At 36.1% G+C, this 22749-nt stretch overlaps 1 protein-coding gene across 4 annotated transcripts in view; it reads right to left on the bottom strand.

Annotated features, from left to right (window-relative positions):
• Positions 1-22749, bottom strand: part of WDR7 (WD repeat domain 7) — a 365672-nt gene that overhangs the window by 219675 nt on the left and 123248 nt on the right. For 3 of the 4 annotated variants that reach the window (XM_004745540.3, XM_013052736.2, XM_004745543.3), the window contains exons 17-19: positions 22118-22216; positions 19566-19684; positions 17758-17881 (exon numbers count right to left, since the gene is read on the bottom strand). In XM_004745540.3, the coding sequence (XP_004745597.2) occupies positions 17758-17881; positions 19566-19684; positions 22118-22216 (342 nt within the window). The remainder of the gene's footprint in view (positions 1-17757; positions 17882-19565; positions 19685-22117; positions 22217-22749) is intronic. The other variant, XM_004745542.3, reaches the window with a different exon arrangement.

Genomic DNA, 22749 nt, shown 5'->3' with positions numbered 1-22749 from the left:
TTTGAAGTGCCTCTAAACATCTAAGTAGAGATGGAGACTACTGAATTAAATGGGATCTTTTTAAAAATATATATCCAGTATCTGGAACAATGCCATGCTCTGAGTATGTGCACACTTAGCTCGGATATTTCTTAGACAAATTAATAAAACTTTATTCTGACGAATCCACAAGATGGATTGTTTCCTTGGAAAAAGAGAAGTCTATTACTCTAATGAAGAGATAGAGTACTCTTGAGAATGATCACCAACCTGGTAAAGAAATTTGAAATCAGAGTATTTTAATGAATTTAGTCTTCACTTAGGATTAATTCCGTCTTCACATTTCCTATATATTCTGCTTATATTTGCTTCGTGGCAATTATGTTTTTAAAACTGTGTGGGACTAATTAATCACCAATCAGAAAATGATTCTCTAGGGACAACAGGGTGACTCAGTCATTTAGGTGTCTGCCTTCAGCTCAGGTCATGATCTGAGGTCCCATGTCAGGCTCCTTGCCCAGCAGGGAGCCTGCTTATCCCTCTGCCTATTGCTCCCCCTGCTTGTGATCAGCTCGTTAAGCAACTGTCTTCGACACCGGCCACAACAACTTCTTTTAAGACATGTCTCCAAAGGCAAAGGAAACAAAATTGAAAATGAACTTTTGGGACTTCATCAAGATAAAAAGCTTGTGCACAGCAAAGGAAAGAGTCAACAAGACAAAGAGGCAACCCATGGAATGGGAGAAGATCTTCGCAAATGACACTACAGACAAAGGGCTGATATCCAAGATCTATAAAGAACTCCTCAAACTCAACACTCAAAAAACAGATAACGTCAAAAAATGGGCAGAACACATGAACAGACACTTCTCCAAAGAAGACATACAAATGGCTAATAGACACATGAAAAAATGTCCATCATCATTAGCCATCAGGGAAATTCAAATCAAAACCACACTGTGATACCACCTTATACCAGTTAGAATGGCCAAAATTAGCAAGACAGTAAACAACAAGTGTTACACTGTTGGTGGGAATGCAAGTTGGTGCAGCCACTTTGGAGAACAGTGTGGAGATTCCTTAAGAAATTAAAAATAGAGCTTCCCTATGATCCTGCCATTGCACTCCTAGGTATTTACCTCAAAGATAAAGATGTAGTAGAAAGAAGGGCCATCTCTACCCCAGTGTTCATAGCAGCAACGGCCACAATTGCCAAACTGTGGAAAGAGCCAAGATGCCCTTCAACGGATGAATGGATAGAGAAGATATGGTCCATATATACAACGGAGTATTATCCCTCCATCAGAAAGGATGAATACCCAACTTTTTTATCAATATGGATGGGACTGGATGAGATTATGCTGAGTGAAATAAGTCAAGCAGAGAAAGTCAACTGTCATATGGTTTTACTTATGGAGCATAAGAGGACATTAGGAGGAGGAAAGGAAAAGTGAATTGGGGGAAATCGGAGGGGGAGATGAACCATGAGAGACTGCAGACTCTGAGAAACAAACAGGGTTTTGGAATGGAGCGGGGGTGGGAAGATAAGGGGATGGGTGAGCCTGGTGGTGGGTATTAAGGAGGGCACATATCACATGGAGCACTGGGTGTGATGCATAAACAATGAATCTTGTAACACTGAAAAGATAAAATAAAATTTAAAATAAAATAAAATAAAAATAAAAGGGAGTCAGAGATATGAACCATTTGAATTACAAAAGACACTTATATGAAAAGATACAAAACCCATTCCTAACAAGAAAAAAAGAAAATAAGACAATTTCATTTTTCATTTATCCGAGTCACAAAATTCCAAAAGTATGACATATACTCTACTGGAAATGACGTGAAGAAACAGGCCCTCACATACACAGTTGCTAAGAATGAAAAAATCGTATAACTCCTATGGCAAAGAACTTGGTAATAATATCTGATCAAAGCAGACATACATTTATCCTTAGACTCAGGAATCCCACCTCGTGAAATGCATCCAAGATACACCATTTCAACAAATGAAAAGACATACGCACAAGTCTATTCACTGCAGCCTTATCCATAATAACAAAAATTGGAAACAACCTAAATATTCAACAATAGGAAACTTGTTGAAAAAAACATGGTCCACCCACAAAATGGAATACCACATAATCATAAATGAGCAGAGGAAATGTCTCTAGTACATGATCTCCATAATATGTTAAGTGAGAAAAGGTAGGTGAAGATATGCAGTAGTACGTTACCATTTAAGAAAGGGGGTATATAAATATATGTATTTGCTTACGTTAAAAACATGGAGACAAACCATAAGTGACTCTTAATCTCACAAAACAAACTGAGGGTTGTTGGGGGGGAGGGGGTTTGGGAGAAGGGGGTGGTATTATGGACATTGGGGAGGGTATGTGTTTTGGTGAGTGCTGTGAAGTGTGTAAACCTGGTGATTCACAGACCTGTACCCCTGGGGATAAAAATATATGTTTATAAAAAATAAAAAATTATATTAAAAAAAAAACATGGAGCAAAGAAAGAGCAGTTTTTAATAAAAGCTGCTGGGAAATCCGAATAACTACATGCAAAAGAATGAAGTTAACCCTTATCTTACACCATATACAAAAATAAACTCAAAATAGTTGAATGACCTAAATATAAGACCCAAAACTATGGAACTTTTAGAAGAAAACATAGAAGAAAAGCTTCATGATATTGGATTTGACAATAATTTCTTAGATAGGATACCAAAAACACAGGCAAGTAAAAATAAATTGAACTATATCAAAATTAAAAACTTCTATGTATCAAAGAACAAAATCAACAGAGTAAAAAGGCAACCTTTAGAATGGGAGATGGTAACTATATATCATATGTCTAATAAGGGGTTAATATCCAGATTCTGTAAAGAACTCCCACAACTCAACAACAGCAAACACAAACTATTCAATCAAAAAATGGAAAAAGGACTTAAATAGACATTTCTCCAAAGAAGACATACAAATGGTCAACAAGCATATGAAATGATGGTCAACATCACTAATTACAGGAAAATGCAAATCAAAACCACAAAGGATAGCAGCCATCTTGACAGATGTGAAGTATTATCAATAAAACAAAAACTACAAGACTTGATAAGAAGATGGACAAATCAGAACTCTTGGTAATGTGGTGGGAATGTAAAATGATGCAGCTGCTATGAAAAACAGCATTGTAGTTTCTCAAAAAAATTAAAAACTGAATTTCTATATAATTCAGGAATTCCATTTTTGGATATATCTAAAAAAAAACAAGAGCAAAGTCTTGAAAAGGTACCTGTACTCTCGTGCTCATAGCCCCATTATTTGCTAAAAAGTGGAAGCAATTCAAGTGTCCAATGACAGATAAATGGATAAACAAAATGTGGTCTATACATAAAATGGAATATTATTTAGCTTTAAAATGAAAGGAAAGTCTGACAATGGGTACAACATGGCTGAACCTGGGGGACAGTATACTAAGTGAACTAGGATAGTCACAAATACCTGTATGATTTTGGCTGTACAATCTATCAGAGTAGTCAACCTTAGAGACAGAAAGAGAATGTTGGGTGCCAGGGACTGGGGTGGGGGAAAGATAGGGAGTTACAGTTTACACCTACAGAGTTTTAGTATCACTTTCCAAGATGGAGACGTTCTGGCGATTGGTTCCATAACAACATAAATATATTATACACCACGGAATCATACATTTGGAAATGGTTAAAGTGGTAAATTTATGTCCCATCTATTTTTATCATAATTATAAATATCACAAACAGGAAGACAGGAGAATAACCCCCAAACTAAAAAGAAATTACTATCTTCAGAGAGAAAGGAAACAGAGTAACGGGCACTGGGAAGCAGAGAAGCTACATTTCTCTGAAGATACTTTATTTTGTTGTTTGACTTAGGAATTATGTAAATATTTTGTATCACCATAAAAAGTACAATTCAAAAATGTCTATCTAAAAATTGACCTATAAAATTAAGATTAGAAAACACTATTGAAAGACATATTTGAAAAAACAAAAAACTGAAAGTAAAAGATAAATAACTGAATGTGAAATGAAACAAATGAACCTCAATGTGTATCACATGGGTAGTAAGATCACACAGAGGAGCTATTCCTAGGGATTTTTTTTTTTTTTAAAGACACATTTATTCAGCGTCATGATCAGACTATTACATTTAGCAATCAACAGCATGGGTGCAAAAAAAAAAAAAAAATCTACATTAAAACCCTTTGTTGGAATGCTTTACACTTTCCACAGAACAGAAACTAAAATAACCTGTTATACAATTAGTCACAAATACAGTCCTCGAGTTTTTTTGCCCATACACATGAGTATTGTCTAAAACATGTCTTCTTTGTAGCAGCTAGGCCCTGCCACCACTGTGCTTGGCTGAGTTCACAAATCTGTTGTAACCTGTAGCTTCCCTGTCACTTCTCTGGCTCTCCTCTCCTGCTAAGCTTTGTTTCCTGGCAGTAATTAAACCCTTTTGCCACTGCCTATTCCTAGGGATTTTAAGCATAATTCAACTATTCATCTTTAATGAATTATATCCTAAGGAAAAGAACTGCAAAACATATACAAAAACCCCACACAACATTTATGGTAAACATACTGTGGTAATGCTGACATTATAATAAACTGCTGTATGTTTACGGTAGAGGAAAAGCAGATTAATGATTACATGGATGTCATTTAGAAACAAGGTTGTAAAACCTGGGGAAGTAGACACAGATGTAACTATAAAGAAATTAAGTAAAAATTCTATAGCACTAAATTTAACAGGAAGTATCAATATATACTCAAGATATTATATAAATTTAAGATCCAAACAGAAATGCATAGGTATATCCACCAGAATGACCAAATAGCAAAGAACACATCTGGCACTCAGTTTGTGAGTTAAAATACCATTTCCCACTAAAAGGATAAGGGCTCCTACATGCTGACTCAGGCATGAGTCAGGAAATGTACACAATGAACCTCAAAATCCTGTCCGCGAGTAACCCATCAAAGAGTACTATGGTCAACTTGAAAGGATTCGGAAGTCAACTACAGAGGCTCCCACTGACCAAAGACAGAACAATTTAAATGCTCCTTACAATGGATCACAACATAAATATGTTTTAATCCATGAATTCATAACACTGCTAAAAAGTAAGACAAATCACCTCAAGCATTTATCCTGTGATTCCTAAAGTGTAGCTCAGGATAGCAACTGGTGATGAGGGTAAACTTCTCTTTAGAAAAGTATTCTGGCTAACAAATGAAAAAGGTATGTTAGAATTCAGATTAACAGGATTCACCACTCTAATGAAAACAAAGGCAGAGATCAACACAGTACAAACTTCTCAATTTATACCACAAACAAATCACAAGGAAAAGCACAGGAGAGAGGTGGCCAGAGAAAGTAGATAGATGGTGGACTGACTGATTGATTAATTGATTCACTGACAGGAATCTGATGGATTAAATGAAACATAAAAGACATATAAACCAACCATAATATGTGGACTTTTATTAAACCTACAATGAATGAACAAACTGTAAAAAGGAATTATGAGACTATGAAGGAAATATAAATATTAACTGAGTTATTAGACAAAATTAAGACGTTTTAATTATTTTTCACATTTTAATGGTATTGTATTTATGTGTGTGTGTGTGTGTGTGTGTGTGTGCATGTACATACCTATATAAAAGAACCCTTGCTTTTAAGATACAAACTGAGATATTTATAGATAAGGGGATATTGCAGCTAAGAATTATTTAAAATTGGGGGACAGGTGTATGGGGTTGGGGACACATAAAATTAGACTGTCCGTGAGTTAATAACCATTAAACTAGGCACCAGGTACACGGAGGTTCATTATATTACTCTCTACTTTTATGTATGTTTGAAATATTCTAAAATACAAAGTTTTTAAAAATGAATAGGAAAACACATATATATTTTATCCCAAACTAATCTATAAAATTACGCTTGGCATTCAAACACATCATTTCACAACCCATCCTGACATTATGCAGTGATTCCAAGAGGAATTAAGAAAAAAGGATTTACTGATTAGTAGTAAAGGTTAATACAATTCCTTTAAGACGATCCCTATTTGATGTGTTTTCTCCCCTCTACAAATCACTACTAAAGATGATCAGCACATAATTAATAGGAAGGAAAAAGGTAAGTCTGCTTTTGGCCAAAAACAAAACCAAAGCAAAACAAAACAAGTAACTCCTCTCTGTTATCCTGCTCATCTGCCTGAACACTTAACTTGAAGAATGAATGTTCCTGTCGTGGATCATGATCCTCCCACGCAACCCAACAGGCTGTAGGCCATGTACAGCCAATGTGTGTGTGTGTGTGTGTGTGTTTTTTTTAAAAAGGGAGACAAGAATGTACAGAATTACCTAAGAACTCCTTAACCAAAAATTTAATCTAAAACAAAATCTCTTGTAAAATGGGTTTAACCAAAAGTTCAATCTAAAACAAAATCTCTTGTAAAATGGGTCTTTAAATATTTAGCATGAGAGGAAAAAAATAATCAAAACTCAAATAACATGCTTAAGAAGGCATACAAGTAAATTTACTGATTACATATACACATAGTATAGAAACATTACCACACTTTTGCCTTGGGGTGGGGAAAAAGGATATCTAAATTAACATACTGAGTCTCATCCAATGACTATTCATTAAGCCACATGAGCAAGAAGTGATTATTATAGAGGTTTGTCAAGTGGATCATGGCTATTAAAAAATGACTGAAAACAAACTGAGGGTTGCCAGGGGTAGGGGGGTAGGGAGAGGGTGGTGGGGTTATGAACATTGGGGAGGGTATGCGCTCTGGTGAGTGCTGTGAAGTGTGTGAACCTGGTGATTCACAGACCTGTACCCCGGGGCTAATAATACATTATATGTTAATAAAAAATAAAAAATTATTTAAAAAAAAGATGACTGAATATATATAAATCCATACTCACATTATACAGGTAAGTTTTAAAACCAGACAGTTGGCTAATCATATCTGAAAGATGAGCACTTTTAAATCAAAATAATAAAGTATGTATCAAACATTAATGTAGGGTATTCAAAATTGTTTCTGTGCTTCCAGGTGGCAACTATTTCAGGCAAGATGCTGAAAGCACACACTGGGCTAGCACTCCCCTAGGCACATGCTGCCATGAAGCTCTGTAAGACCACAGGCATCTGCTGGAGAAGCATCAAAACTTCTTCACCCAATGCCATACAGGACCATTAGAATGATACAGAAACTAAAGGTTGTCCTGCATAGTAACAAATTTTAGGAATTGCCAATATATAAGGGAGTTTGTGATCCTGCCTGTATCGGGTGTATGGATGTGGGCGTGGGAGGGTCTCATTTGTTAGAACAAGAGGCATTTAGGGAACAAATACTGAAGCAGTTTTTCACTGCGCTAGGTAGATTCTCAGAAGTCAAGAGAAGAGCATGAGGGTTTCAATACACAAGAAATGACTTATTTTTCACTTAAAAAAAAAAAATCCCAAAGATTTAAACCGCTGAAAGAAACTACTCAATATTATTTACCTGTTTTATATATTGTGACTGTGATTAAGATTTCATATGTAAGTTTACTATAGATTTGTTCATTCCCCTCCTTTCGCATAAAAAGAGACTGAACAAGACAAGGATGTACAGAAGCTGGTCATCTCACTGGGCCTTAGAGCTATTGCTCAGTGAAGCAAGACGATGTGCCAGATCTTCTGATACCCCTTTTCCATCGGACTTCCCAGCTAGTAATCTGGTTCCATAAATTAGTTGCTCATCAGTCATTAGAAAAACCATTTGAAAAAACGGTATTTTCCTCCCTAATTACTGCCATCTGAGGAATTATGAAATGAACGCAGACAGATCCTCAGTTGAGAAGGGGGTAGTATTTGGGATAATCACCTTTTGAAACTCCTCTCTCCTGCCTCTCCCCCTTCCATTTGAGAATCACTACACTGGAATCCCTTCTCCACAACAGTGGCCAGTGATGAAACGGAATAGGAAAGGCTTCCAACCCCAAGTGCCCAACCAACTTCTATATGGGAAAAGCTTGGGATGTTCTCATAATCCTGATCACATCTTAAAACAGGTCACATCTGAGATTAGGTAGTCCTTTTAAACCCTACATAAATATGTTATAAGAGGTACCATGATGCTTTAGGGTAAGACTACAAATACTCAATCCTCTACCTACCACCCAGAATTCAGAGATTCATTTCGAGTTCAGTTCCTCTGACTTCCATATTATTTGTTCCAAAGACCAGCTTTGCTTTAAGAGAAAGAGCAAACAAGCAAAAATCAAAACCAAACCAAACCTGAGTAAAACCTGTCAACCACCCTCTAGCACAGAACAGAGAAAAAGCCTTCTTCACTTCATGCCTGTGACAGAGAAGTGTCTATAAGCTAATTTATGTCTCTGTACTCATGAGCTATGCCAGAATTTGTTTAATGTTGGTTAATTATTAGGGGGTGTTATTTCATTAGCCATCTTAAAATCAGCAGGAATACTCGTGTAGTAAGAACAATCCCTCCTCTTCCATTTCCACTCCCTAGGGCTGAGTGTTCTTTAGCACAAGTACACACTTCAGATAGAAGCCTCATCATTATTTCTCAGTAAAATGTAAAGTCCTTTCATAAGGCTTCCAGAAACAGAACCATGATTACAGCTCAGACATTAACTGTAAGCAACAATTTTTAAAAACAACAAGCAATAAAATAGGTGGTTGCGGCTCTTTTCATGTCTAAATCAAGGAACGAAAACCTTTTCAAGTGATGAGTAAGTTGCACAGAACAAACACAGGAAATATGTACAGAAAAATTACAAAAATACTAAGTATTGTTACAGATGACTGGATTGGCATTTAACGGGCTGAAAGAAACCAGATCAATCTCAATCTTGCCAGGGTCAATGCGGGTGCTCAAACCAATAAAACAAATTTTTTTTTCTTTATGTTTGTGTACTAGAAGTGCTAAAATATTAACCAAGTCTGCAAATGTCATGCACAAGAAAACCATTTATAAATATTAAAACACTTATTTGTCTCAAAATCTGCTTAACAAAAAATAGATAGCAGAAGTAATAAATCATTAGGACAATACTGATGGAAAATAAAATATAAAACACCATACTTCCCTCCAAAGAAGCAGGAAGAGGAAGGGAAGAATGGATTCAGCAAAGATATTTTAGTATACTTTGATCATTTTAATCCCAGAACTTAAATGTAACACTCAAACAAAATCCACAATTAGCTATTACAATTAAAATATCAGAGGTAAAATAGGTTTACATAATTTTCTTGCAGTAACCAAATTACTGTTTTCTTTCCAAACTATTGACTATTTCATCACATGCAGATCACAATAAGGTTTCAAACTAAAATATTAAAACAATGCAGTTACATATAATATCCAGTCAATAAAGATATAATAAAATTAGAAATACGGCATAAAATCATGTCTCACAATCCAATCAAAACTGGATTTGTGCATGCATATTAGGTGTCCAAGATTTAAAACATCATAGGATAACCAACTCTGCTTTTTGTTTTGTAAAAACAAGTTGAATAGGACTCTGAGCTCCTGTACTGGAATAATCTGTACTAGAATAAGGAAAATTTATATCTGAAAGCTTACTAGACACTAGTTCTATTACAAAGACATGTTCCGGTATTCGTGGGCAGTGTTTTGTAAAGTACTTTATTTCCATTAGCATTATAAATTTTTGTTCCTCAGCAAATCAGCAAGAGACTAATGGCACAAATCAATATCATACTCTTCGTAGCAACTAATATTAGGTCATTTATTATAGCAAAGGCCACGAGAAACTCAGCTAAAGGTATATCAGGCACTTCAATTTGAACACCATTTTTTTTTTCAACAGTGTGTCACAGGTTCAATGAGTTTTTCTTTTATAAAGCAGTCTTCATAGGCTTAAGAGACTTCAACTCCTTAAAGCAGGCAGCAAGTGTACAAAGACCCCAAAGCAAGTCAGCCGTGCCTCCTAGGGGTCTGGCCACCAACTACAACTGTAGGAGAGGTAACCACACTGAAAGGAGGGAGACACACTTGTGAAAGGGAAAAAGAAGGGGGAATGAGAAAATAACCTCAACTATTTCAAATCCTTTCAGCTCCAAAGCTTTTCCAAGGGGCCAGTGGCATGAGAGAAAGACAGTGGCAGGCAAGGAGCACCGCACCTAACGGCCCCCCCCAGGCTCTCACTGTTACGCAAGGAAGAAGTCACTGAATTTCCTCAGGCTCTACTCCTGCTTTGTTGCACAGGCTGGAAACTGTCCCAGGGCTCTTGGGGAGAACTGGAAACCAGGCTGCTGGTATTATTCGTATCCAGAGGACTTCAGTGTGAAGTTCCTTATTCCTGTGGAGTTCCTAACCTACAGCATTGCCGGATAACAGAGTTCTGTTTACTAAGAGGTAAAGTCTAAATAACCAATCGATCCAGTAACGCTAACATTTTTAATTTGCCATTTTACTACTCTAATTTCCAAGACCTGTAAAAAGGATTTAAGGACAATGTGAGCTTTTACATATCACCTCCAAGAACTCAAGTCACATGGAACTAAAGAATTTTCCTTTAAATAGTTGAGACTGAGTAAGAAGAAATTTTGTTATTCATCAGGTTAGTAGGCAAATATAGATAAGTACGACAGTTTAATGCTGTTAAATACATGATCAGTCTGGAGTGCTTACGCTTAAGCCCCATAGCTCTGATACTTTAGAAGAAAAAAGAGAAACAAATCCCTTAGGTCCCCACTTAACACTGCAAACAGATACACACAGATACAGAGCACTTTGCATAATATAGTTTGTCTTCAGACAAACCCTACTGCCTCTTAATATAAAAACTTCCACAGAACGCCAAGTCCTTTTTCTGTAAATCACTTAGTCATAATTCAGTACTTTCCCTTTCTAATCACAACACACAATCACTTCCAACTGGCTCTGTGAACACAAGGTAACTACCACAGATATTTCTGAGCAAACCTCATCTTTTCGTTTCAGCGGATTCGCAAAGTGGGCATTCATTACAAAAGGGCTATTTTAGAATTCTCAGTTCTTCGTAAGCAACCAAATGATTTTCCTTTTCCCCACATCTAATTAGAATATTTTTTCTGAAAAAGAAAGATACACCCAGAATGCAACAAAAGACCTGAGAAAGTAGTCAAGTAAGCAGAATGTAAGGAGTCAACAGAGACACCACAAAGTGCTTACACTAAAGCTTAGGGATTTTTCCCCCCCATCAGAGAGCTCTTATTCTTAGCCAATTTACTCTTATTTTATATTTAACTCAAATAAGTTTGGCTGCCTGGCTTCCACACTCCCAAAACAGTGATAACAGTAAATTAGACACAGGGGCAAAAGCTCCTGGGGGTGAGACAAAAAAGCCCAACCAGCAAAAATTGTTAACAATTCCTAGACAGTAAAAAGAAGAAGAAGGAAAGTTATCTTTTAAAGATATGAAACGTGAGAGGCAGTTCAGTCTGGGTCCTTTTATGTTCAGATAAACAAGTCTACTCTCTTCAATAAGCAAATGGTGGTAATTATGCAGCACAGGCCAAAACAACAACTCTGGCTATTGAGAAGATGTTTAAAAAGCCAGAAACAGATGAACTATTTCAATAAAAAGAGTTAACATTTTTTAAAAAATCCAAGCATTTAGTGACTTTTAAACCCTCAGTTATCTAGAAAATCATTCCTTAGAGAGTTCCAAATAACTGAGGCATATATAAAAAAAGAAAGAAGGAAGGAATGCTGTGTTAAGGCCTTTTGGGGGTAGAGGAGGGACTCACTTAAATCCTATTTAGCAAACACCGTTCCTAGCCTCTCCCCATCCCTTCCCCAGCAAACCCTGAAAATATCTGCCTACCACAGAATGCATTAATATTTAAATTTTTACTAGCTACAAGAGACCTTTCCACTACCTCTATAATATACAGTTCCATCTTACCTTCTTGTATATTGTTGGTCCATCCACATTTGTGCTCAGAATGACCACTACCTTATAATCATCAGAAAGTGACTTCAATTCCAGGTTAAAATAGGTACTACAGTGTGGCTTGTTGAAAGTCAAACCCAAAACATTTACTAGGAGTGTCTTTCACTGAACAAAGAAATCCTATTCTGTTTCCAAGGGGGATAAAAAAGACGAGCCTAACCCTGGTAACCTTAGCACAAAAGGAAGCTAAAAAGGCAGGGCCTCGATAAGAACAAAGGATTGTTCTTTCTGATGACATCAATATGTATTAAACACGATGTGTTACACATCCTTCTATCAATATCTGAGACGATAAATTTGCAAATTAATACTACATTGGTCATAACTGCATAAAATTACAATAGCACCCTCTTTAGAAGAGATTTTGATTTATATAATGGTAGTAACTTTTATGTGTTTAATGTTTCTGAAATTAAAGGAGGAGATGAGCCCCAGTGCGCAAGCAGAATACAACGTACGAGAAATAATTACGCTTGTGACCTCATGCCCTATAAGGTCACCCTGCATCACAGGCCAAAGGAAATCAGGAACCATCAGCATTTACCTCCAAGTAGTCACTGCCTGGAACGAAGGGCAAACGCGGGTGTATTTCATAAACTAGCAGGAGCTTGACCTCATAAAAAAGTCAATTATCAAAATGCTACATGCAGAATGTCACAAAAAGAAATATATAAAGGTGCGTTCTACACAGTATCTTCCCTTCAAAGTAAATCTGAGACAACTTAAAACATTTCATCTTCATCTGGATTCTAACACATTTCACAAAATAACATTAACCCTTTCTTACTCAAAATAAGCAACAGAATTTCTAAAAAGTATTTTGTAACACAAACATGATCATAAATACATGAGAAAGAGTGATAACTCAGAAAACATTTACAATATTTATATAAGTCACTATCACTAGAATGTACGAAATATTCAGAATTCCGGTCCTGTAGCCATTACAGTAAGAATCACAATGCACTTATCCTCAAATTTTCAATCAGAAATCAGGCATCAAAAGTTTACATACTGCCTGCATTTATAAGGGATAAAATGTTTCCTAATCCGATCTGGGACAGAACTCCATTACCTGAAGCAAAATTCTCAAATCACTCAACAAGGACTTGGTTTTTATGAAAATTTGTGAACTAGCTTTTCAGTTAAAGCAGACTATTGCTCCTTTTTCCTCCCCAGTGATTTCTGGTCTACGGCCAGAATCTCTGAGCAATACAAATTCAAGTGAATTCTGAGGCAGTGACAATAAGAACAAAAGTAGAGAAACCAGCACAGCAAAGGAAAGGGGTCAGTCAGCCAACACTCACTACGCGTATAATCGGCCGTGCTGGGTGCTGTCCAGAAGTTTCTCCTTTACTACTCTCCGCAGTCCTAAGAAAAGCAACTGGCTTCTGGCCCCTTGCTTTCATTACGTTCTCAGACAAACCTACAAAAGGCTTTTATCACATAATGTACCTAAATACAATTCCAGAAGACCCCACTCACTATGACCAGCGGACTTGAGTTGTCATCTTAGTCCCAGCTCAATTACTTACTGGCTGCAGAGTCAGAGAAGGGTTACTTCCCGTTTTAAACCTCAGGCTCCAGAGCTGTAAGATGAAGGGGCCTTCAAAGCCCATCAGCCTAGTAGCACATTCTGCTCTTCAAGCAAAAGCATTTTCTGGGTCTCAGACAAACATCCAACGAAGGGACTCTTAGGTCATAACTTAGGAGCTGCCAATATTGCTTAGGTAATTACTGCACATTTTTAAATGCTTAGGCTGATTAAATTATAAGAAAATATCTGATGAATAGTGTATTTACCATAGTAAATAGTTTACCTTTAATATTTGACCTACTTAAGTAAGAAGATTCTTATGCTAAAAATAGGTTTTAAGTTCCTAAAAGAACATTTTATGCTGTTAACTCGCTCCGAAAATCATCCCCGCAAACACTACTGACCACAACAGAGGCGACCGCCCTATGAACACGTTATAGCAGGTGTGGGCTGTCCAGCAGCTGGCTCCATAACCTTTTGATCCCTTTGGACAGCAAATCTGTTCAACAGCCCTATGTGGTCATTTCTCATTTGTTGTATGCTTTCTTCTCCTTTCGCACATTCAGAATCCTCACTCCTTCAGTCTGATTAAAACAGAAAGCTCCCAGTAAAGCAAACTCATTTTACACTCAGACAATGTAAAAGTTCCAGAATAGATTACTATATTTTAGAAAGAGTTGTTAGTATAAGCTGTTTTAATTATATGTAGACTGCGAATTTGTTCTTTCACTAAAAATAACAGGATGATAAGATTAAAATTTTAAGTGAGCCAATATTCAGCTAATTTATAAGGAACTCCAGGATACTATAGGTAACTAACAGGACTTCAATTTACATAAATGGAAAGGTTTAAATATGACCTAAGAACAACCAAGTTTATGCTTAAACAACGATGAGAACCATTTTCTCACAATGAAGAGTAATTTTCTCACAGTTGCACGTTTCTGCTCCAAGTTACTGTTGTTGCTGTTGTTAAGTTTAATATGGCTACAAATGACATTGTGCGAAAGCAGGATTAGTTCAGATCTATTCAATCCTCTACCCCCAACACCATTTCAAGATCTAAGGATGCCGGAGGAAGCAAGACAGAATAAATGGTGGTGAGGGAAATCAGTTTTGTAGTCTGACAGTCACTCAGTAACTGAAGAACCTTAAGAAAGTTCTTTAATCTCTTGGCCTCAACTAACTCATCTGGGGGAAAAAAGTGGGGGCTGGTAGTGACACGAGTGCTACTTTACAGGCTTATTGCAGTGGCTTAATGAAGTAACACAGACCAGGCACTTAGCAAAAGCCTGACAGAGAGAGTGCTCAATTAATGGTAGGCATTGTCACTATTTTACTTATACTGTATCCTCTCGGGACCCTCTAAAAGACCTCTCACCTAGCAACATATACATTTTCATCATTGCTTCAGGGAGTAATTTGAGACCATATTACACCTTTATCTTGTAGCTAACTCATTCTCTTTCCAGGAAAAAGAAAATAAAATGGAGGGGCGCCTGGGTGGCTCAGTGGGTTAAGCCGCTGCCTTCGGCTCAGGTCATGATCTCCAGGTCCTGGGATCGAGTCCCGCATCGGGCTCTCTGCTCAGCAGGGAGCCTGCTTCCTCCTCTCTCTCTCTGCCTGCCTCTCTGCCTACTTGTGATCTCTCTCTGTCAAATAAATAAATAAATAAATCTTTAAAAAAAAAAAAAAAAAAAAAAAAAAAAGAAAATAAAATGGAATTCACCACCATCACTAAAGATATCTTTCTTCCCAAACTGTCAAGAACACAACACTGTACACATCTTTGGTGTTTTCCTTAGATCCTGATATGTAATCTGTAATCAAGCCTTAGAAATACATTTTATTCTACTCTATGTACATTTAGGTCTGGGTCCCATATCCCTTCTGTAGTAGCTTCTCCATCTACTTCAGTCCACTCTCCTATTGTATTCCATTCCAAACAAAGGTCTCCTGAAACAGTTCCTCATACTTCCATAGCAGCGTTGTCCTTTCAAAAGGATCTCTAATGGTTTGCTACTGTTTCACACCTTCAGCCTAGGTTTGTCCTTTAATTGGAGCATCTTGCTTCCTCCAGCATCCTTAGATCTTAAAATGGTGTTGGGGATAGAGGAATGAGTAGATATTTGGGCTAATCCTCCTTTTACACAATGTCGTCTCATAGTTTGTCCTTATATTGGGGCATCTTTTACTCAATAAGGTTTACGATGAGCTGATGAGCTAATTCTATTTTTCAGATTCTGAAGCTGAGAGCCACAAGTGACTGATTCTTCAAATGCTCAAAAGCAAAGCTTTTTTCATCCTAGTCTTATTCTTTTAAACATTTTTTTATATTGTAAAAGATATTAAAACCTATACACATTTAAGTAAGAGCTTTAAGCCTAATACCTTTCATAGAGTCCGTATGTTTAAAGACTCTGGTCTTTCAATTTCCTTTTATTAAAATGGAAAAATTCCTAGTAAGCAAATGAAAATCAGTATTATCTCAGTAAATTCTGTTACCTAAACAGATTAAAAAATATTTATTAGTGTTGTTAATGTGTGATGCTATGGTCATATGTAAAACACATTATTTGCATTTTTACAGATTATGAACATACTTAATATAAAAATCTTTACCTAGACATTGTTCCATATGCTACCAAAGATTAACTCATTCCAAACTCAGAATAACCCTACAGTCTCACTATCATCTTCATTTCATCTATGATAAAAGTGAGGCTGAGAAAGGTTAAATATCAAAGGTCAAATACCTAAAACAACCACTAGAGTTACCACTGACAAACATCAGGTAGACCTATACCAGGTATAACAATTATAGTCCCTTTTGAATCTTGTTTTCATATCCTTCTTATATAATCATGTATTGTCTGTCTTGACATGTACAGTGAGTACCTTATTAACTAAGAATTTGGTATTAGCCAAAATCACTTAAAATGAATCCATCCAAAACCTAGGCCAAGTTATCTTGGTTTTTTTTTTTTTTAAAGATTTTTTATTTATTTATTTGACAGACAGAGATCACAAGTAGGCAGAGAGGCAGGCACAGAGAGACAGCGGGAAGCAGGCTCCCCGCTGAGCAGAGAGCCCGATGTGGGGCTTGATCCCAGGACCCTGGGATCATGACCCGAGCCGAAGGCAGAGGCTCAACCCACTGAGCCACCCAGGCGCCCCCAGGCCAAATTTTCATAGTAAAAGATTATAAGTTTCATTGAGAATTCAACTTAAAAAGTAAAACTGATTTTATCTTATATTCAATGTAACAGTTTAAAACTTTAATTCTGAATTCTTCTTTAGAAGAATAAAGAATCGGGGGCACCTGGGTGGCTCAGTCAGTTAAGCATCTGCTTTCGGCTCAGGTCATGATCCCAGGGTCTTGGGATCAACCCCTGCATGGTGCTTCCTGCTCAGTGGGGAGCCTGCTTCTCCCTCTCCCTCTGCTGTTCCCCTGCTTATTTTCTCTCTCTCTTTCTCTCTCTCTGTGAAATAAATGAATAAATAATCTTTTTAAAAAAAGGGAAGAAGAAGAAAAAAATCAATCAAATGATGAATTGGGGATGAAGCACACTTTTCTAAAAAGAATAAACTACAATAGCATAATACAACTTTTCTTCAATGACCACTTGACCTAGCAGCAGGATCACAAAGGTCTGATTCTACAAAAAACATTCAACCACTTCCAACAATTTTTCCCAAGGCCTTTCTCAGTCCATTCAAATTATATTCTTTTGAAAGATTTGTCTGTGAAAATCCTTGCTTAATTTTCTTTTCCAAGAGTACACTGGTCTAAATCTACCCAATTTTTACTTCTTAAGGATTCACAATTCCAACCTCAACTTCGAAAGGCCCTGCCTTATACTGCACGTGCACACCATCAGATCGGATCTACAAGCCGGCATCCGCGCGAACATAATCATGCAACAGAGACAGATGTTACTGTGAAACAGAGCAGGACTTTTTGATTGGGGATTAATTTCGTAAGAGGTCTGTCCATCAGAGAGTATTTAGATGTATTCTTTTAAACCAAACTCCAAACCACAGGGATTCGAAAGTGAACACGTAGAAGTCAAGGCTCCCTTATTTTCACTTCAAATGACTCACTTTTATTGAGAGGCAGTAACAAGCCTATCTGTGAGTTTAGAACTTCTGTATGTTTAAGCATGTAAAGCTTTGGTAGAACTCTTACGTGATATGACGTGGTCCATAGACTGAGGTAAATAAGGGGCCCAGGCGTCGATGGCTTCCTTCCGCCCCGCCTGCTCAATTCTGCGCAGTTCAGCGAGAAGCAGGGCCTGGGCGGCTTCTCTGACCTGAGAAGGAAACGGAGCCAAATGAAAAAATAGGAACCAGGTCAGTTGCTGAGGTGTTTAAAAACTAGAAAGTTCATCACAAAATAAAGCTAGGAAATATACAAGCCACATTTATTTACAAGAGAAAAACCACAAACCAAGGAATGAATTAAATACTGAATAAACGGATGTGAGCAAAATCAAAGACATTTTAATGAATGATCTCAGTGAAAAGTATTTTAACACAAATAGAATTATATTCGTACATTTATGCAGCGTTGGGTTTAAAACTTCATTTTCCAAAGCTTTTAAAACACTCCTGTACTTTGATTTTCACCTTAAATTTCCAAATAGTTGTCAGTGTTAAAAGTCACTGTTAGAACTGTTAAACTCTGTCTTCTCTTTTAGCCTCAAGAAATTTAACCTTATCTTGTGAATTTCTTTATACACTAAGTATTGTTTGCATGAACCTATATATAAATCTGCACAGTTCCTGTATACCTAAGACATGTTTAAACAATTTGTTTTCAACAAATAGGCAAAATACAATCCTGTGTAATGGCATTAGTTCTATAGAAGGAAACAAGTTCTCAAAGTTACATCATTTCAGTTTGTCCTTCAATGTGGCACACTTTTATCTTGCAATTTTAGTTGACTTTTATTTTGGCAAATTACCACAAGCATGAGGTCAAAGAAGCTCTTCAACTGTCAAGTGGTCTATCAATCAATTTATTTACTCTTTGTCACTGAAAAGGTAACTCAGCAATGTCTGATAAGAGTTTGAATAAAAATTGTTTTTAATTATAACTGATTTTGAAGTGAATTCAGATACTATTCAATGCAAAACCATGAAATTTTAATATGCTACAATTCTACTTAGAATTGAGGGAAGAGAAACCAGATGGGGGAAATATTTATATTTGATAAATTTGAAATCTTGAATGATACAAACTGCTATAGCTAGATAGGTCAAATGCCATAATAACGGAAATCTCTATCCATAAAACATTCCCAAGTCCCTGGTGATATTATATTCAAGCGATGTCTAATACAGCATAAGTCCATTAACACAAAATAATAGCTACCCATTTATGAACTCCTACCATGTATCAGGCTCTGTACTGTTTTACTTGCATTATTTGATTTGATCCTGACAGCAATCCCATGAGGAATATATTATTATCCCCACTTTACAAATGAGCTTCAAATAGCTTAAGTAAATTGTCCAGGGTCACAAAGTTAATAATTGGCAGAACTGATATTTAAACCTGGGTCTCTTCGAATTCCAAAGACTTTCTTTTATTATAACGCATTATCTTCCATTGGACAAGGGCTATTCACTTAGAATTTGACTGATGCGATTATACCTCAATGTGTGATTTTGAGGGAGTTGGGTGTATGTATGTGAGCATGCATGTATGTTAATCTATACAGAACACTCTCTATAGAAACTAACACTCAAAGAAACAGTCCTATAAAGTATATGAAACCTTTGGTTAATTATTCATTAGATTCAAAAGTAAACAAACGTGCAAGTTGGAACATTACCACTCACACATAAACTGGAAAAAAATCATGAATCCATATTTTCTATGAAATAAACAGGTGAAAAGAAATTAGATAAATATTAAGCATTTCGTTTCAAATTTACACTTGTCTACTGCTTTCATGTTTTTGTTATCTATCCATACCACATCAATATTACCTCCAAGCATCGATCCTGCCATCTTCGGGCCAGCATCTCTAGAAGTGGGGGCCTAAATTTATCCAGTCCCAGCAGGTCTGGTAGCATCACACAATGCATAGCAGCCAACTGACTCCATCCTGTTAAAAATGTAACATATTACAAATACTGTAAGCATTTTAGCATTCCCTAATTCAAAGACATTTCTTTAAATAAACCAAAAATCAAAAAGGACAAATGTGCTAAATTACATTAGAAATGATTATAATTTATTAGATATTTTTTACAAATTATATCAAATGCAGTTTATCTCTAAATCTTGTAATTGGTACTTACAAGAAATCTCAAAGTCTTACACAAAAATAAACTTCCACATAAAGTACATACAAATTCTACAAGGAAAACATATTTCTAAACAGCCCCTCTAAAACATATTTCTAAACAGCCCCATCAGAATTGAGAAAAAATAGAAATAAAAATGTACTAGAGTTGTAGACTTGAAACTACTTTCAGTTAAAAGTGCATTCACATAGATATCCAAAGTAAGTTCATGTCTGCTAAGGCCTGGCCATCTGTGTATGACCACCTTTGTCAGTCAACAGAGATGTCTTCCCTTGTCTATCACAGGGCCTTTAATTAATACTTATTGATCTCTTTTCCTACTAAATGAATCAGATATTTAATCACAATCATAACTGAGTAAGTAACAGAACATCAATTTTGAGAGGAAAAATGAATTCAGACATTTCATAAAATAAAAACCAGATAATCCAAAATTGACAACATCTTAACTATCACTAACTTTAATCTACAGGAATAAAAGTTTTTTTTTCCCAAAATTCTAATATGGAACTTGATTATTTAAAGAAAATAAATACTGGAAGCCACTGCAATATCTAAAAGTAACAGTATCCAGACATGCTCAAATAAGCATTTCAACCAAAGGGGTCTGAAAAATATATACAAAATAAATGCCTCAGTCTTCCCAAATCATGTATGAAGCTACTATTAATCCACAATAATTACCATTATCCACAGGGGATAACACTTAAAGACAAGTAATCAAAAATGAATGCAAAAAAGCAATTACTACCATATATAAGCGATCACAGAATTTTAACAAATCATTGTTTTGGAAATAATCTAAAACAAAAAGAATCCTATCATAAAATTCAAAATAATTACTAGGATTGCTTAAAGAAGAGAGATAGAGAGAAGAGAGAGAATAAGTGAGTAACAGATAAGCCACCTATCTAAAGATTTATCCTTCCAGTAAGAAAATTCTCATCAACTGAGAATATATAATTAAATGATTAAGATGATGAGCACACACATTTTAGATTCCAATTTATTTTCAATAGAGGGTATATATACATATATAAAGAGAGTATATACATATATATATATATACACACACTTATACACACACACATATATGTAAATATAAATTACATGTCTCATAAACATGTGAAGTATTATTTATGAGCTGAATTTTAATAGGACAGTGATTCTCACCACGGTCCAAAGTCAAAAGCTTTTTTTTTTTTTTGAACTAACAAATTACTCTTTCACAATAGCTTAACAAATTTGACCTGAATTATTTTTGGTAAAATCCAGTCCTGGCACACTAACCTTAGCACATGTCTATGATAGGGAAGCCAAACAAAAAATGAGTTATACTTTTGTGCTCCCATGTTTTCTCTCCAAATGAGTGGTACGTCAAACATGGACTCTATACTTTTCAGATACTACGCCATTCTTTCCATTTGAATGGATTGTTAATACTGCTTTCTAGTGAAGAGTCAGAATCAATCTGGATTACACTTGAGATTTTATAAAATTTCCTTTTATATTATACATCTGGTGAAGACAGAGCCCATAATGAAGACAGTGGATAGAACTCAGAGCTCACAAGTTCCGTTAGGCTTCCAGGCAGTATAAATAACCCCATGGTGGCTCTTGGGGAAAAAAGGTTTGTGGATTCCATTCACATTTTCAGAGTTCCAAAAACACTTTCACCTAGCGTTAACTCCATCGGGATAATATGATAGCCTAACTACACCTTGGATTTTTGCCTCATCCAGAAACAGAAATAGTAAGGAGGATAAACAGGCGAATTCCTCTGTTTATCATCATAGGTGCTGATCAACATTCTGAAGGCTTCTCTAATGATAATGTAAACAGACCCCTCACTCTCCCTCTAACCTCAGAGTAATGAAACATGCAAAACAGATTCATTAGTTCTAACACCAGAGATCACATAGCAAACATCATTATGAAAACCAATCCACTTTTTAATACCTACTTCACATCAAAGATTAGCATCTTTGCCCTTCTTTAATGGCATTGGAGGTTACGAGAAACACAGTGTACACCTGCCACGAACAGCATTACATTTTCCTAGCTGGCCCTTATCACTGACATTAGCAAATAAAGTAAAAAAAAAAAAAAGGAAAATTTAGGATCTCATATATAACAAAGCAGATAAATGTGTAAACTGGATAAAAAGAACATGTCATATCAGAATAAAGCACAGACTGAGAGGGAGTTGTTAGGAAGTTGAGAGAGAATACCTTCATTTACTAAGAAACAGGTATGTAAAGCAGGAGTAGAAGCAGGGTCAGAGCCAGAGTGGTCAGCATCAGACCGAGCGGAAATGACAGGAGCAGGAACTTGCAGAGAAAACAGAAGAAATAAAGAGGAGAGAATTGAGGTACAGCGGCTTCTGAAAAAAAGCTCAATATTAGTGAAGAATGAAAAACAAAGTTGGCAAAATATAGTAAGTAAATGGAGAACTGAAAAATGATGTTTTCATCAGAAGGGCATGATCGTTGAGGATTACGGCAGGGAAAGGATATATTTTACCGAACAGCAATCACAGTGTAGTTCAAATTCCTCTTAAAATCAAAATCTACTTAATATTCTAATTTATTGATGTACCAATTGATACAAAAACAGTTCTAAAACAAGTAAGGCTATAAGTAAAAAATGACAGACATATTAAGAATTAGCAAGAATGTAATTCAATTTTTAAAATGTACCACATACTGAAAACTTTTAAGTTGGTCATCATACTGCCAATTACATTTTTTTTTTAAGATTTTATTTATTTATTTGACAGAGATCACAAGTAGGCAGAGAGGCAGGCAGAGAGAGAAAGAGGAGGAAGCAGGCTCCCTGCAGAGCAGAGAGCCCGATGTGGGGC

This window comes from Mustela putorius, unplaced genomic scaffold, assembly GCF_011764305.1.
Source record: "Mustela putorius furo isolate JIRA1106 unplaced genomic scaffold, ASM1176430v1.1 tig00003858_pilon_pilon_pilon, whole genome shotgun sequence".
Taxonomy (NCBI): Eukaryota; Metazoa; Chordata; class Mammalia; order Carnivora; family Mustelidae; genus Mustela; species Mustela putorius.
The sequence above is the reverse complement of the archived record's forward strand: the minus strand, read 5'-3'. Positions and strand labels throughout refer to the sequence as shown.